Source organism: Primulina tabacum, chromosome 11, assembly GCF_025594145.1.
Source record: "Primulina tabacum isolate GXHZ01 chromosome 11, ASM2559414v2, whole genome shotgun sequence".
NCBI lineage: Eukaryota > Viridiplantae > Streptophyta > Magnoliopsida > Lamiales > Gesneriaceae > Primulina > Primulina tabacum.
Window position 1 is genome coordinate 38,244,394 of NC_134560.1, and position 18,125 is coordinate 38,262,518.

Genomic DNA, 18,125 nt, shown 5'->3' on the forward strand with positions numbered 1-18,125 from the left:
TATTTTAAAAATTGTATATATTTTTGGGGAAGAAATAGAAAAAAAAAAATTGATCATATTTATATGTATTTTTGTACTCTTAATCATTTTGCTTTCAACTTTTGATGATTTTAATCATTTTTTGAATGAACACTTGTCGGAGAAAATGATTCAAATTGGAAAAAAAAAATCAAAGACAAATTATAAAAACTAAAATTTGATAATATACAGAGGACCCGAGTTGAAAAGAGGCAAATCTACATAAAATTATTATTTTCCCAAAAAAATTATTACAATACAAAATTTAGATGCGTCGATGGACTATATAAATTGCACTTGCCCGAATAATGTCCGTGTACTAATCAATTCTTTTAAAAGAAATCATTCGGATGACAATGAAATCTGCAAGCACTTTATTTTTATTTTTTGTGTTTCTATGATATTTCGATGGTCGGAATTTTCCCCCTGAGTACTTGGAGGTTGATGTGCGATGAACAATTCCAAGATTTATGGAAGAGAGTAACGCGACAATTTATAATGTATTTGAGAGCGACATAATTTTGCATATAAAATTTAGTTATTTTGATTGAAGATTTTTCTATCGCATCATCGTTTAAGACAAGTGTAGCACCTTTGTTCTATGACAAAAATTTGTGTGAAACGATCTCACAGGTCGTATTTTGTGATACAGATATCTTATTTGAATCATCCATGAAAAAATATTACTTTTTATTGTGAATATATGTAGGGTTGCCCGTCTCACAGATGAAGATTTGTGAGACCGTCTCACAAGAGACATACTCATGTTCCATATGTGTTAGAAATAGAAGTTTAAATAAATTTATAATGTCTTCCAATGAGATCTCATAGGAAGTTGCGTTAATCGTTTTCGTAATATAAGGAGGTCTAAAAAGTAGTTACTACAAGGGCATCCGCATCCGTCGGAATTAATCCATGTTAATAACTCTCCATCTCATCAAAAATGATGGGGTCCACGAGCCAGATATTCATTACATTAACACTTCCCCATTATTAACACACACCCACATTCATTTAATTTCAACTTTCATTATTTATGGGTCCCACTGTCCGTCCACTTACTCATTTTTTTTATTTTTAATATTTCAATATCTTTCTAATATTTTTAAAATTTTACAACAAATATTACTAAAAATAAATAGTATTATTATTTTAAAAATAACTTAATTCTAATATTCATTAAAATATTATTAAGAAATGAAAAAAAAGTTGGACTCTTTTATTTAAAATATTATTCAACACAATCTCTTTAAAAAAAACACAAAATACAAAGAAAACGAATTACGATAATCGAATATAGCCGTTGGTGCATAATTTTGGCGTTTGAAAATAGCCGTTGGTGATAATTAGCGACGGTTTTTGAAAAACCGTCGCACATAGCGACCTTTTTTTTTAAAAAACAGACTGCTTTTCACTTTGCAACGGTTTACGAAAAACCGTCGCAAAGTTGCGATGGTTTACGAAAAACCGTCGCAAATTTCGAAATAACGCCGTTCATTCTGATGAATTTCTTGGCTGCCATGTCAGCCAAGATTATTAATTCTTGCGCCCACATTGGTGGGCGAAAATTAATGGGTGTTATTAACACCCATTAACCAACCAATGTGGGTGTCCTAAGAGCTTATTATGCACTCAAATTTGCGCCAACGTGGGCCATGTGCATGACATAATGATATCAAAGCCGAGTATCAGCATGAACACTGAGAAATAAATGTTATGTAAGACAAAATGCTATGTGAGTGAGACTCACCTTTTGAATCTGTGAGACAAAGTGATACATATATGAGAACCATATATGTACGAGTCAACTTTACATTCTCGGTGTTGGTAGATTGATGATATTCAAGCCGCATCGATGATGTCAGGTTCTGAAGAAGCGTTGAATGCTACACCCTTTTTGTGAGATTAAGTCATTAGTTAATTTTGTAAAATGATTATTTTATTTAGGTCTCCTATCAAAAATATTGTTTTTTTTAATATCAAAGTGTTAATTTTTATTTTAAATATGTTGGTGCACAAAATAGATTATTTATTTGAAAAAAAATAAAATACCCAATATCGAACCAAAATTAAAGGCTTACTGGTGAAACAATGGACACCGGTCAGATTTCATATTTACATGTAAAAAACAAGACTCGACCCGCACGAACATTGGAAATATCTTAACTAATTCATCACAAATAATAATAATAATAATAATAATAATTTCATAATTCACATAACAGTGAGGATTCAAAGCATTATATGATCGTTTCGACTCGATCCAACCCGACCTGCACGAACATAGCGCGATGACTTCAAAAAAATTTGGTGAGAAACACCCGTACTTGGAATCCAATTGAAATATCTTTCATCACCGCAAGATTGGGCTTTGGATTGGAAATCATGAGATTCTGCTTCTGATTTCTGGCCCCGTAGGCCCGAAATGTAATTCATTTTCACATCAAGCACGTTTTCTTTGATCAATTTCACACATTTCGGGCCTACCTCTGTAAAATAATTGCAAGACAATGATAAGTTTCCCAAATTGGGCAGTCTGCAAACAAGCTCCGGAACAGTCCCTTATAGCTGATTCTGCGCCAAGTTGAAAATCTGTATCTGGATCAAGCACGCAAAAGATTGCGGAATTGGGCCCGTCAAGCTGTTTCGGCTCGAGTCAAAGAGTGTCATCTTTTCTGGAAGCCCGATTTCACGTGGTAGACATCTAGATAGTTGGTTGTTAAGTAACAGAATCTCGAGCAAAGTCTTGGCTGCTTGGCTGATGCTTTGCGGGATCGGACCGGTGAAGTAGTTGTTGGCCATGGTCAAGTAGAGAGCCGGAGTCGAGCCCAAATTATCAGGCAGTCGCTGATTGAAATAATTATTGATGCAAATCACGTCGACATCTAGCATGAAAACTTGGGGGGGAACCAAGCCCGAAAATGTGTTGAACCTAAGATCCAAGAAAGTTAACTTGGTGGCACCAAGAACTTGGTACGAACTCACAAGTGTACTTGTTATTGCTCAGATCAAGTTCGAACAAGTGCTTGTGCTCGGAAAATTTGGAAGGAATCGTACCCTTAAAATTGTCGAAATTTGCATGGAAAACGAAAATATTCGGAATTTGATCGATGAATCCGTCCAGGGTGAGTCGAGGACCGTCGAATTTGAAGCCGTTGAACGTCAATCCGGCCAGTGGCGGAGCCACAGTCTATGACAACTGGGTCAATTTTTTCTTAAAAATATTTTATACGTAAATTTTGTAAATTTTTTATTAACATGATATTAATTCGAGTAGATCAATTTAAATATTAAAAGATTCTAGAATTTAAAATTCAAACCCTAAAAGAGTCATATTCCTTCACTTCGCGCCTTCTCGATTAGAAGGAGGTCGCAAATGAAGCCTTTGTACTTGTTGCAAATATACGGGCCAACCCATGTCTTGGTGAAGCCCAACAGGTCACATTTGATCTTGTTCTTGAATCTTTAGATTAAGGGGTACACTAATTCGAGTCTCTTGCTCTCAAATAGCAAAGGGGTGATGGTACCATAGGACATGGAAGCGGTGACGGATGAGGAGAATCACATCCACAGCTGCCAGCCCCACCCCCGTCGTGGCTGCTGACGACGATCTCTAATGCCTCTCTACTATTTCCAACAATATGATCATCGATAACATTGCGAAAGCAAGTTACATTATAGAAGAGATTGGCCAAGATAAAAGAAACAAAATAATGGAACTTCATCTCTACTTTGGCATAAACAAAAACAATACTTAGTAGAAGTGCTATTAAAATGACTGGTTTTTTTTTTTTTTTTTAATATGTGGGAAGAAGTCTGGATCAGTGGATGATTGTTGGCTAGCAAATTCCCTTTTTCTATATATTGGCTTTTTTGTCACGGGACAACAAAATATGTTATCTGTAAATTTTTGTCCCGAGGTATTTACTAGTCCGAGAAGACAATTTCGCGAGTAAGATTTAGGGCCACCTAAAGTGATTGTCCGCCCGGATTCTGGCCTCCTGGAATGACTGTCCATCAAATGGGATCGATCTCCATTCGGATTTGCTAAACACCCGGATCGGCTGTTCATCCGAATTGGATGTTCACTCGGAGTTGCTGAACACTGGGATCAGCCTTCTACCCGGATCACTCAATCATCCATATTGATTAATCACTCGGATCCTTTTGTTTCAGATAATGTTATTTCATTGCTACATCACAAACCAAGTGTTATACAAACAAATTTGGATTATCTGTAGTGGTTGAAAGCACAGCATGTATTGTGTATTTTTTTACACGAGATCACGACTTTTTCAAATTTATTTGACACTGTGTGTGATCCATAAGATGAACAGCTTGTGTAAAAAGAGTTGTGTTTTTAACATAACTTAGGATCCAAATCCTAGATAAACATTCCTCAATGCTTCTGTAAAACTTCACAACATATATACTGGCCATTCGATTTCGATGGGTATTGAAATGAAAATTTTGGGAGGTATTAATTGGAATATAATTATATTTGAAAGGTGTTTGCATTCAGCTAACGGGTAATCTTATCAAGATTTACTAGAACATTGAGCGATGGCCGATAATGATAATGGTCAGTTGTGGAAGCTACTCGAGCGTTAATTCATGCGCGTCGCCCGAACCCTGACTGCTGGAGGGACCAACCGCTCCTTTTTCCCTTTGATCCAGTTTTTCAAAGTATTCCCAAGGTACCACTCGTTTTTAAACTGCTCAATCGCAGACGTGCATGGTAAACATACAATCGATATCATATGTCAGTCATCGCGCAGTAGAAGTTTAAAATTTTTAGTTTTGGCGTTCAAAACATTCTTTGAATGTTGTATGATTTAAATAATTCATATGGTGTTTAGATATGATTTAATTTATGTATATAACGACGACTCCAACTATTCTTGGTTTTAAGAGGTTATAGTCATTCTTGTAAATCGCTACAAACGATCTCCTCCTCCTTTGATCGTGAAATTATATATTTATTTATTCATACTTTAAATTAAATAACTTTTATTTAATTACTAAATTAATTAATCAATATATTCTTGACTCTTATAGAATGTTTTCTGAGAATTTTGCAATTAGTAGTCAGTACTACTAATATTATTATTTAATAAATATATTCTAAATTTACAAAATAAATAATTGTGAACTTATTAGAACTTCGATCGACGATCAGACGATCAGACAACACCGATATATCATAGGTACAAATCTTGTTCATATAATGAAAAATGAAAATTTCGAATGACAAAATTTTCCAATGATCCATTTTTTTGCAGCTGTCAGTTTTGTGAACTCATTTACTAAAACATACCGTTCCACTCTACTAACTTAATTAGCTGTTAAGCTAAGATATTTCATTACATAAAATCAACTTATAAACTTCTTTATAAGCTATCTATTTGATCTTTATCTACTACAGTCGCCAAAATTCAACTCATTGCACTTAACTATCCAAACGAGAACACATAATCAATATTTATTTGACCCTCAATAGGTTTATAAATACATGTAGCTGTAGGTTTACAACTTTATGTGATTCAGAACAACATTTGTTCATATTTGTGCTTACCCTAATTAACATCGTTTTTTCATCAACCCTTTGATCAAGAACGTCAAAATGAAGTCTGATTGCACTCATCAGATCATGGTAAGAGCGTCTAGTAGCATCGTCCCATGATCCCCTAGGAATCACTGATATTGCCTGAAAAACTTTAAGTTATGGTTAGAGTACAATATGTTCCCTTCAACTCATATATCTCGATCAAATGTGCAACCATTTGTATATCAAGAGCTGTAAATAAATTCGATAACGATGTGATATATCTTTGAATAATAAAGTGACATGATATATGAAACTGGAGAAACACATTTCCAAAATGCGCATGTGTTATTTTGACCATATGTTATTTGTACTATTAACTCATTAGATCAGTGAAGATATTTCACACTTAATTGAGCGATTAATCGACGACTACAATGCATTGGCTTCTATTTCGAAACTACATTCAACCACACCACCCGATGACCCTCAATGACGTCAATAAACGACAAAGTGAATGCGAGTACGTAGAGCTTCTATGTTGTCCCAGATCAAAAGACTAATGTTGTACAACCATAACCACAAACAATCTCACTCGATAAATGATAACCACTAAGAAAGTCTGATGGAGGGTTGTTCTGTACATCATCAAATGATCATCCATTAAATCCCAAAAATAATAACTTAGAGATTTAAATTGAATTCCATTCCATGAAATCACATGAACATTGATTCCCAAATTTTTATTTTTCACACCAAATCCTACTTTCCCATCAAGAACATGAACCTGGTTTTTATCTGATTCCACTTAAATGTCACACTCAAAGACATATAAGTGCATTCGCTCGAATCTCGTCCATTCAAATTATGAACCTCGTGGCTCTGATATCACTTTAAAATCTCACACTCAGAGACAATTAATTATATTCTCCTGAGTTTTCTCCCACATGAATTATGAACCTTGTGACTCTGATACCATTTAAATATCACACCTAGAGACATTTAAGTGCATTAGCTCGAATTTTTCTCACTCGGATTTTGAACCTGGTAGCTCTGATACAACTTAAATGTCACGCCTCGAGACCAAGGCATAACATTAAGTGGTATCAAAGCCAACAAGTTCATAATCTGGCTGAGAAGGCATATGATACCAGCATTGTCTCAAAATCATGTAATTGCAAAACAAAAAACCTCGTATGTACAAAATTTCCAAACCAATCTATTTATTCATAAATATAAAACATTGTTGTTACAACTCCGAAATAATCACATAATATTTTACAGCAGCGGAATATAAAGCATTAACTACGGTATGAAAGCTTATAACTTGAAATAAACTGATGAGAAAATGAAATTTAAACGTTGGCAGCAATCTTCTCTTTCTTTACCATCCCCAGAATGGAGTTTGTTCTTCAACCTCTAACTGATCGTCATTCTTATTTGAGAGGAGGTTAGTGAGTGTGATATCCCGAAAATAAAATAGTATTGATGGCATTTTTGTAAATAAGTTGAAAAATATTCAATTTATTTTGATTGAATTTTCGTAAATAAATTGAAAAATAATGAATTAATTTTAAGGACAAAATGATAATTAGTGACCTATCTTAGTCATATGAAGTCCAAATGATTTGAGATTTGGATATAACGTAAAAAACTCAAAGATATAGAAGTTTCATGTTTTGAGTTTTGAAAATTTTGATCGTTTGACTTATCCAAAGGGATATACCGGCGTTAAAATTTTAAATATTATATTATTTATTATATTATTTTATTAATATAATATAATATAATATTAAAAAAATAAAAAATAATAAATGTTGAGTCGGTGGAATTCATTCCAACTGATTGAGATTGACGAGAATGAGAGGCAGAAACGAGAGAGATGATAGAAAATACAGCTTTAAATATTTATTTTCGATCGTGCGACTTATCAGGTTTATCCAATCAACGAATCGACTTCAGTTCTGGGATCGTTGACACGAGGTCTTCAATTTGAGATATAAATTTTATATTTTTGGTGATGTTTGAAATTCGTCGATTTTTGGAATAAATCCGATAAATTGTTAAATCATACAGAAATTGAATATTGTTGACTAGTGTATGATTTTAATGAAGAAGAGATGATTATAGTGATGTTATTTTGAATTATTTTCAATTTATTATAATTATGGAATTTTAATCATTGGATTGAGATTGAAGAATTGTTTGTCAGTTTTATTAATTCGGATTATATGTGGAAGAATAGCCGACAAGAAACTAAGTTTTGAAGTCGGAATTGAATTATGTTATGATTTCAATTTGATATGAATTTTCAAAGTTTCAAAAGATATTTGAAACTTATATTGTTGATTTTGAATGTTGTTATTGATTGAAATGAATATGTTATTGATATAGATAGATTATTATACTGATATCTTCAAGTTACATCGACTAGAACGAAGAATTGAGGTATGTTGCGACCGAGTAACTTACGACATGTATCTGTATCATATGATATATGTTTGATTGATTTGATTGAGAATATATGTATATATGCCTTATTTGTTGAGTTGATGTGACATACATGACATACACGTTGAGCTATGATCCTTGGATACCTTGATATGATTGGACTTGATTCTGGGGTTTGTGAACACGATGCTATGTTTGGCATTATGTGGACCTTAAAGCATAGTCATTAGTGGCCCCGCTGATTGATTGAGATTTGGGATTTGATAGCGCTTTGTCGACGTTATCATACGAGTATCCCTGATTAAGGCCAGTGTGCCAGCTCGAGCATTGATTTGATAGCGATTCGATTGATTCTGATATATGCTCAGTGGATGAGCATTTGACCTGATACCTCCACGACATACATGCATTGCATATCATATATCATTATTTAGATACTTGTGGTATATATTATGGTTGTTTCAGACAGAGCTTTGCTCACCCCAGAGGGGGCTGTTGTTGTCTTTGTATGTGGACAATGACAGGTACTCCAGGATATCAGGAGGCCGGAGATGGTGCTTCTGAAGGGAGTCACAGTTTGAGCTAAGGTTTTATGTTTTGTTCCCAGTATATATATATATATATATGTATCTATATATCGGGGCAGGTCCCGAGGATATGAGTTGTTTGTATGTGGTTGGTTTTGATTATGTGTGGGCATGTTTTATGATATGAGATGAAATACTATTTTTAATATTCAAATAATATGTTTTGAGCTCATTATAAAGAAAATTTAAACTCATTTTCCGCTGTAATTAATTAACCCTAATCAAATTGCATTTTAATAACGATTAGGAGTTAAGAGCCCCACACAGAGTGGTTGATACGGTCGTGAGTCAGTAAGCAGTGAAATATCTCACACCCTTTAAAATCATTTATTTCAACAAAAACAGTATTAGCGGAGATATACAAAAATATTCTTATTTGAAATGAATAAACTTGTATCAGAATTATGCACTAAACAAATTATGAATTTCATGAGAAACTTATATGAGTCTTCTATATGTTTTATCCTCTCTTAGGGGTGAGACCAATAATCAGAAATATGAAATGTTCAAAATATATTTTACTACCATTAGTTCACAAAGTTTCAGTACTTCAAAAATGCAAATTTCAAAAATCAGATTTTAAAAACATATAATACATATATGCTGGTCGATTTTAAAACATATATCTCGAGTTCGAAACAAAAATCTCACTTATGGAAATGTGCTCAGAAAACTTGAAGAACTTGTTGGACTTTTCTATAATCGATCGCCTAAACGAAAAGCCTATGATACTCGAATTGGACAGAACTTTGGCTTGACAACTTGGCAGCACTCTTTCTCAAAATTTTGGTATGATTTGGATGTGATTTTCTTGCATGTTGTGGATTTCTATTTATAGGTCTCTAAAAGTGAGGTGAAATATCACTCAATTCATGGTCATTTATCTCACATTAGATATAATTATTCATGATCATTAACCTTCTTTTAAAGACATCTTTTCGTGACCATTAACTTCCTTTTAAAAGAACATATTCATAGTCATTAATCTCCTTTTAAAAGACATTATTCAACCAAATATATGATATAATACAACATTTAATCTCCATTATCACTCATTAATCACTATTATTTGTGGTTACATTCTCATAGAGTTGAGGGGGTCTCATAGATTTGAGAAGAAATAATTTAATTTGGAGAAATATTTGAGAAATGAATTTGAGAGGAAATAACTATTCATCATACTTCTAAAGTCTGAGAGTTTTTGTGAGAATTTTTTGTGTGGTTTTTACATTAAACTAAGGTCTATATTTATAAATCTCAACAGATGAGGTGAAAAGTCTCATATTCATGGTCATTTATCTTCTCTTAATTGTCATTATTTTGCTCTTAATATAAATAGTTTAATGACTGATTTATTATAGTTTAAATTAATAATTAAACTGATGCTAAACGGTTAATAATGAGGGGAAGTTGTTATTAAAATTTCCAAAAGTATGATTGCGTGAAACTCGAAAATGTTGTGCCAAAATGAGCTGCATATAAATTCTTTTCGTTGCAAAATTTTGGGTCTTCACAATTATTATTATCAATATTATTATTATTGGGGTGAGTTCGAGGATGATGATAATATTTTCACACGCATCCCGAACTATTTCGAGGATTTAAAAAATTCTTGAACCCTAACCTACAGGATTTTAAACTCACGAGAAAAATTATCATCTTATGAATAACCCATTTTTGGAAAAGCTTTCCATGGTGGCATTTAGTCAAATAATACATAGTCAACTAATCTTGCCAAGTCAACCTTAAACATGAATCCAAACACAAAAACCACCGCCAACTCAACCAAACCACAAAAGTCAACCAAAAAATAAGAATAATATGTATATGTCTAAGTTGATGGAGTCGGTGAACTTTTCGATCTTTCTTATCAAAATTTTCTCGAGCGAACATATCAAACATGGTTTACTCCGTCCGATTGTGAAGAAACCAAGATGAGAAACTCATTATGAGAGAATCCACCATCGTATGATATCATTTCCAAGCAACGAAACGAGATATATATGTCATTTCATTTTCAAGCTCATTTTATTTCATCATTTGATTTCATTTCCACCTTATTTTATTACTAACTATTGAAAAAAAATAGTAATTCATATTTGCAAGGATGAACGTTTGTCGTTTTACCAAAAGTTATTTGGTGGTAATATTGTAACTCAAATATTTTAAATCGTACAACAGCACAAGCATCACGTTTCGATTGATCTACCTAGCAGAGACAATTATTGCACCCAACGTCTCTCTCAAAAATTGGACTTCTTTCCATCAACGTGAATTGAACATGTGACATTGGCTCTGATATCAGTTATAGGACCAAACGATTGTCGCTTCACCAAAATCTATAGATGATTATAATGATTCAACTCAAATCTTTTAAACTGTACAACAGCACAAGTACTACGTTTGTATTGCTCTAGCCAACATGGATAATTATTGCAACTAACAATATTTATTTTCCTTTATATTCAGAAAAAACAATCATTCATTGATTCTCAAACTACATAACTCGACATGTGACAAAGCTCACAATTTATTATGAGCTTATATTTTAAAACAAAACACTTCTGACATATTTTCTTGTGAGCAACTTTATGAAACAGACCATCAATTGAATCCATAAAATATATTATTTTTTATATTTAAAAATATTATTTTCACTGCAAAAATATTTTTTTGTTATGTTGTGAAAGAAATAGTGTAATTTATGTGAATTAATTGAAAAATATTGTTATATATATAATATTGTATAATATAATCTGATTTTAGTAAAAAATATTAATTTTTAATCGAAATTATTATTCTTCAATCCAATATTTATCAAATAACTCGTCTTATTAAATATATATTTATATGTCAAATCGTTTTAGATTAATAAGCGTGTCTAAAACAAATTTTCCACTGTATCTGACTTGTACGTTCCCACAAGCTGCATTATTTATTTCCACGTTTGTATGTAATAATTTTCATAGTCAAACCTAATTTCTGAATTTTTCAAATTATCTGTGAAGGCACAAGCGCTGAAGTTCTAAACCCAAAATCCACCATCTTTATCTCTTTCTTCAATGTCGATTTCTGGAATCCAAGGTCAACCTCTGGAGGTCACCGGTAGTGTTTCTCTCTTCTTCTTCTTGGTTTTTTTTTTTTTTTTTTTTTGTTTCTGTTTTAATCTTTTTCTGTTTTTTCCCTTTGTGGTCTTCCCCTTTTTTCCTAGTTAGAAGTTGCTTGCTTTACGTTTATTTACGGGTATGTTTTGGATCGGATCTCAGTTGTTGGTTGTACCAAGTTGAAAGATACTGAATGGATTTCGAGGCAAGATCCATACGTCCGTGTCGAATATGGTAGCACCAAGTTTCGCACTCGTACTTGTACAGGTACAGCACCGGTTTCGTGTAATACAGCTTGCTATTTTTGTTTTTTTTTTGGGGTTTAATTTTGGAGAAATTTTGCGTAGATGGAGGGAAAAATCCGACTTTTCAAGAGAAATTCGTGCTTACTTTGATAGAAGGTTTGCGGGAGATCAATGTTGTAGTGTGGAACAGCAATACTCTGACTTATGATGATTTCATCGGCGGCGGAAAGTAAACGTTTTATGACTTTTGTGGATCTGATTATGATTCTTTTGAATATATTTGTAAGTCGAGTTTTGATCTTGAATTGGGAGTGTTTAGGATTCTGTTGCAGAAAGTTCTCTCGAATGGATATGACGACAGCTCATGGCCTCTTCAGGACAAGAAAGGCAGGTATAATCCACTAAACAAACTGTAACATGTTCATTTCTGCAATAAAGCATTTAGTGCGATCTTGTGTCCATCTTATCGTGTTTGGTATTAGCGTTTTGAGGCTGCATTACGAGCAGTTTTTGCTGCACTGCGATTGAGCTTGTGTATTTTATGAACTGGCTTAAAAGAATTTTTTGTGAGCCTATCATATTCATGTAAAAAAATTTGCTTGTATTTGTTGTTTGAGACTAAATTGAAACTTACCCTTGCAGCATTGTGAGTGAATCTGTATAATTAGGATCTTGTTATCTGCATGGGGAGTGTGCTTGTATGCCTGGGAGTATCCTTGTGAATCTTTCTAGAATGAAGATCGATTTTGCACGAAGAATGTTATCTTGATCTTATTTAGCTCTGCTTGTATTTATAATTTGCCACCTCCATCCCACTTTTTCCAGAGCATTCCAGTGCCACGGGCCTGTCAGATGAATGTTTTTTTTTTTCAGAAACTCGTTATGAGTTTCTTAAAGCAATAGTGTGAAATTGGAGGTTCATTATTCATATAAACTTTCATTGAAATTTCCGGCGGTGGCTCGTTTTGTTTTCGGTGCTTGTGGGTTTACAATATACTTCACATATTACATCACGAGCCACAGGCCGAGAAACTTGCACGTGTGGTTCTGGCCGGGGACCCTGGTATACTGTACTAATATGTGTAGGTCCCCGTAATTCGAGTGAGATTGTCATGGCGCAAAAGCAGATACCTCTTATAGCTCTATAGTAAGCCCTTTAAGTCAATCGCTGTCGAATCGTACTCAGCATACCGGAAACTGTATCAAACCCATTGTCGAATCATACTCAGCGGAATATGTTCTTGACTTTGATCTCTGTCGATGTTGTGATAGTGCCACTATCTTTCAAAATCCGATAAATGCACAAGAAGTTGATCGGAGCCACGTATCTACATGATTACTTACCATGTATTTGGAATAAATTTGTGGAGACCTGATGCATGTCTCTCTCTTTTACAGGCATGCTGGAGAAATAAAGTTAATCATGCACTGTTCTACCGCCAATGTAAGCTAAACTTCCATTTTGTTTCGTCCGGAAATTATTGTAGTATCTGAAGCTTACGAGCATGTTTTACGTTTTCAGAAACCAGCTAAAGCCCCGGCACCTTCAGCTCCTCCTTACCCGGCTATGCCAGCACATCAAGCCCCTCATTATCCTGCACATGTTCCACCATATCCTCCAAAAAGTATCCCAGAACCAGCTCCTTATCCATCCTATCCTCCTAATCCAGCGGGATACCCCCCACCCCCATATCATGAGCCCGCTGCTTATCCTCCAATTTATCCCCCTGGGCCATCGCCATCAATGTATCCTCCACCACCGCACGATCCACATCATCATCCTCCTGGTAAGATTTCTCGGCTTCTTCGCTTATGCAGGAATTGCATTGCTTTGAAAACTTGTAAAGATTACGGAATTTATGATTTCCTGTAACAGGGTTGTACCCTCCATCACCTTATCCTCCACCGTACTGAGACAAGCTTTGCGAGCCAGAGCTAGAATTTGTGTTTTGCCTTGTTGTTAAAAGTAGTTTTTTATGACAATGGAACCTGTAACGTCTAACTTCAAGTAAAAGTATTTTTACTCGATTATTTCGCCATCTGGTGTATTCTGTAGTGTGGATTCTATTATACCTTTTCACCTTTTGTTTTTGAAAGTTGTTAATGTTGCAAGGAGATTGTAAAAAGTAAAAACATACAAAAGTAGAATTGGTTCTTTGAACTGATTAAATCCTCGGAGAAAATTTTTCCCGAAAACAAAAATTGTTCATTTATTTTTCCTTTTAAAGAATATTGCTTCTGGTGAAACAAACTTTCGTGTAAGTTCCTGAAATTTGAGAAAAACGTGTATTGTTTTATTCTTTCTCAATTTTTTCAAATTTATGTGATATAATGTATTTTTTTATTGCAATATCAGTAGTAAGAACTTGTTTCACTTGCTTATAATCAAGTGTTTGAAAAAGTACTAATTGTGGAACTCTAGCATCCATGGACTTATTAGATAGCTAAATGGCAATTGATATATACAATATGCCTAATCTTTTTTTTTTTTTTAATTTTATTTTCATAACCTTGTCTTACAAGAATGTGATGTGTATTTGAAATGGATGTTCGAGTTATCATATATATATCATGAGCGATGCATGAATGGACGGACTAACCTGTTCCTTAATCTGAGAAAATTATTTATAGTTTAATGTCATATACAGTAATGTTTTTCGAGTTATCCACAGTTATGCCTTCACATGTTTTCTCACATGTAAGCCTGATACTTGGGGGGGAAATACATCAAATCAAGTCCCTAACAAATCTTGTTCGAATTAATTAGATGCTATGTGAAAACGACTGATAAATAAGGACAAATATTAATTTCAAGAAAATACGTATTGATGTTGGTCTTAGATGCAATTTTAACTTGTGACTTTCATTTTGAAACGGTTTGGTTGGAGAAATTTTTTTTTTTAAATAAAGTACCTTTAGTCCGTTGTTTCTCCAACCAAGCCGTTTCAATTTTTTTTTTTTAAAGTATGTTATTTGGTCATAAAAAATCTTTTAAAAAAGTGATATTTTAGAAGCTAAAAATGATGACTTCTTAGATTTTGCATCTACTTTAATTTATAAATAAAAACAAAAACAATTTTCAACGTCTGTATAAAACATTGTATAAATTTTTTCTAAAAATATATTTATATTATGATACAAATATTACTACAACTACGTGAAATCTCAAAAGATCCAGACATTTTCCTATTCAACTTTTAGAATGAAAATTTATCATTCTCAGTTGGATCCGTCTCCCCTTCGACTCAATTTGAGGGTAAATTAAAACTTTGATGAACCTCCAACGTGAGTTAGTAGGTTTGATCACCAATTTAATCTTAACAAATCGACTACTGCAGATTTTAAATGTAATTTTTTTGTTAAATAAACTAAAATTCAAGTCTCACTTTGAAATATAATCTGCCCGAGCATGCACACAAATGTCACAAAAATGTTAGAAACAAATATGATATATTAATTGGCCAGTATATGTATATATAGTGATTATACATGGACAAAAAATAGTAACTCAACAGAAGAAGATTTGAAAATCGAAATGAGAGGAGAAAGAAATGTAGCTGATCAATTGTTGGATGCAGATTGGAAGATGAAGACTGCGAGTAGAGCTCCCACCAGTGATGTAACTGCCAATGCTGCTAAGGGCAATGGTGTTATCAGCCCGACATTCTGAAAATAGGAAGAGTCAATATTTCACTATAATTCGTCACTTTTCGGAGCAAAACGTGGACATGGTTTTATAAAACTATACAATGGACTCTTCCAGCAATTATTACTTGCGAAATGAACAAGGACAACAAGTAGTTTCTAGCAGAGTCCATTATTTAAAGTCTTGTTGCTCGTGCCCATGTGACTTTTATTGTGATATATAATACAAGCAACAGTTCTGAATCTCAGCAAAAGCCTCACAGATTTAGGCTTTATAAGATGGGGGAGGATATTGAGACATCAAGGGTGCTGAATCATGCATCGTCTGTGCCTGAACAAAAAGCTTGCCGTGGTGTGTAAACACCCGAATAAAATGCCAACTCTTTCCTTTCTTTTGGTCTTTTCAAATACCCTCCACAGCTATGGTTTCATTTTTACTCTATGCTATACTAATGATTAAAGCCAAATGGTATTATCTAGTATCTCCCTTCTTTTAGGATAAAGAACAAATTAAAGTCACTTAGAACATAATCAGAATAGATTATCATACAATGAACTTAAAAGAACATATAAAATCACGTGCATCCTCCTTTCCAACTAATTATATCATAAGAAATGCCTTACATTGAGTACATACCATGTTATTCGGACCAAAATTACAAAGCACACAACCAGGGCAGACCCAAGATTTGAGGACGAAGGGGCAAGGCCGAATAAGAGAGAGCAATTCAATAGATTTGGAAGAGGGGTCGGAATATGAATTTTTTTCCGAAAATATCACATATAAAATTTAATTTTTTTCGTTTAAGAGGGCCCAATGTGTGCCCATAGCCCCGCTGCCTGCTCTGCCCCAGAATAACTAAGAAGAATTAGAAAATTCAAACTCAAGCAATTGTCCATAGAAGATTCAAAATCTCAACAAAAGCATTTGTACAGATGAAATACCTCTAGAAGTCCTTTGCCCGTCGCGACTTCAATGCTAATAGCAACAGTAAAGCCTATCATTGCCAGTCTCCCAATCCATATATCTAATCCATTCCCCTCCTTGGTGCTCTGCTCACATCTTATGGAAACATATTTTGAATTTTGAGCTGTAAATCTCAGGTAAAATGGTTTCTGAATCACTGGAAAAGAAAATAAAACATTTGCGAGATTACTATCAAATTCCTTGAACCAAGTCCATCTTCACCAGGGCCTAAGCAAAAGTGTGTTCTAAATCTATCATAATCTCTTGTGATAACACTTGAACTGAAGCACATGACAATAGACCCCAATAAGTAAATAACTGAGCCATGCGTTCATGAGAGAACCCCAGACCAGAAAAAAATTTAAAATTTATGTCTAATTTTTTCTAAAAAAACTTCTACTGTTGCCGATGATAATACTTGAAATCGAGAACATGACCACAAACCAACCCACGAGACTGTAGCTATTGATTTAATCAGCTAAGAAACAAAACCATCCACCCTATAGCAGATAATTTTTTCGAGTTCTTTGTCGCTCCCTGCGAAGTCTACCCCCACGACCAACTGTTCCATTTACAAGCTCACGACTAACCTCAAATGGAATTTTTTCGAAAACAATTAGCTTCTCTCCACACTCCACAAAATACATAAATAAAACTAAACAGCCACACATTTACAAGCTCACGATTATGTCTAATTTTTTCTAAAAAAACTTCTACTGTTGCCGAAAATAATACTTGAAATCGAGAACATGACCACAAACAAACCCACGAGACTGTAGCTATTGATTTAATTAGCGAAGAAACAAAACCATCCACCATATAGCAGAGACTTTTTTCGAGTTCTTTATCGCTCCCTGCGAAGTCTAGCCCCACGACCAACTGTTCTATTTACAAGCTACACGATTAACCTCAAATGGAATTTTTTCGAAAACAATTAGCTTCTCTCCACACTCCACAAAATACATAAATAAGACAAATCAGCCACACAATACATCAATCGGTAATAGTAAAAAAATTCAGTTCCGCTCCATTTTCACATTGGCAGTAGAAATAACAAAAAACAAAGGTATCAATACGATCAACTGAACCGAGAAGCGAGAGAAAGATAAGCAGAATCATTTCCGTTTCTCCTCAACAATCGCGAATTGTGAAAGTTACAGCAAGCATACATTAAAATCAAAACTTATCAGGGACAATAAAAAACAAGCAAATATATCTTACAGAGAGGAGAGCCGGTGGCAAATACGGTTCCGAATTTGCGCGGGACACGGGTAAAGGCAACAGTGTCCTGCTGGAATCATCACGCCAACATCTGCAAAATGGGAGTAATTCGGAGAAGCGAGAATGGTAGTTAGAAGAAGGAGCTTTGAAAGTGTACAGTAGCAAAGGGGCAACGAAATCTACCGCGAATGGATGCGTAGCAGCGGAGAGGAGAAGAAATCTGCGTCGCGGTCGCCATAGCCTTCCAATTGCTATCAAGGATTCGGATTTTAACTCAATTTATTTGTAGAAACCAATATGATTTTTCGGGAGCGGAAATTTCGACACGCGTTATATCCAAAT

At 34.1% G+C, this 18,125-nt stretch overlaps 1 protein-coding gene, 1 long non-coding RNA gene and 1 pseudogene across 2 annotated transcripts; 1 reads left to right on the forward strand and 2 right to left on the reverse strand.

Annotated features, from left to right (window-relative positions):
- Window positions 1-2,246: 2,246 nt before the first annotated feature.
- On the reverse strand, window positions 2,247-3,743 carry LOC142519847 (uncharacterized protein At4g06744-like; annotated as a pseudogene).
- A 7,817-nt stretch (window positions 3,744-11,560) lies between these two features.
- LOC142519314 (elicitor-responsive protein 3-like) lies at window positions 11,561-14,111 on the forward strand. The gene is made up of 7 exons (XM_075622287.1): window positions 11,561-11,706; window positions 11,868-11,972; window positions 12,053-12,179; window positions 12,270-12,341; window positions 13,349-13,394; window positions 13,473-13,737; window positions 13,827-14,111. Exons 1-7 carry the CDS (start codon window positions 11,664-11,666, stop codon window positions 13,862-13,864), a joined length of 696 nt encoding a protein of 231 aa, XP_075478402.1. The 5' UTR covers window positions 11,561-11,663; the 3' UTR covers window positions 13,865-14,111.
- Window positions 14,112-16,558: 2,447 nt separating this feature from the next.
- Window positions 16,559-18,125, reverse strand: LOC142519053 (uncharacterized). Its single transcript, XR_012813698.1, has 3 exons — window positions 17,967-18,125; window positions 17,784-17,874; window positions 16,559-16,719 (listed from the first exon to the last, which is right to left on the reverse strand). It is a non-coding gene; the product is annotated as an uncharacterized LOC142519053 (long non-coding RNA).

Bases quoted from the DNA above. Each gene is read 5' to 3' on its own strand.
- LOC142519314 (XM_075622287.1), top strand. From the start codon at position 11,664: ATGTCGATTTCTGGAATCCAAGGTCAACCTCTGGAGGTCACCG. The intron at 11,973-12,052 runs GTACAGCACCGG...AATTTTGCGTAG, and splicing joins TCGCACTCGTACTTGTACAG to ATGGAGGGAAAAATCCGACT. The intron at 12,342-13,348 runs GTATAATCCACT...TCTCTTTTACAG, and splicing joins CTTCAGGACAAGAAAGGCAG to GCATGCTGGAGAAATAAAGT.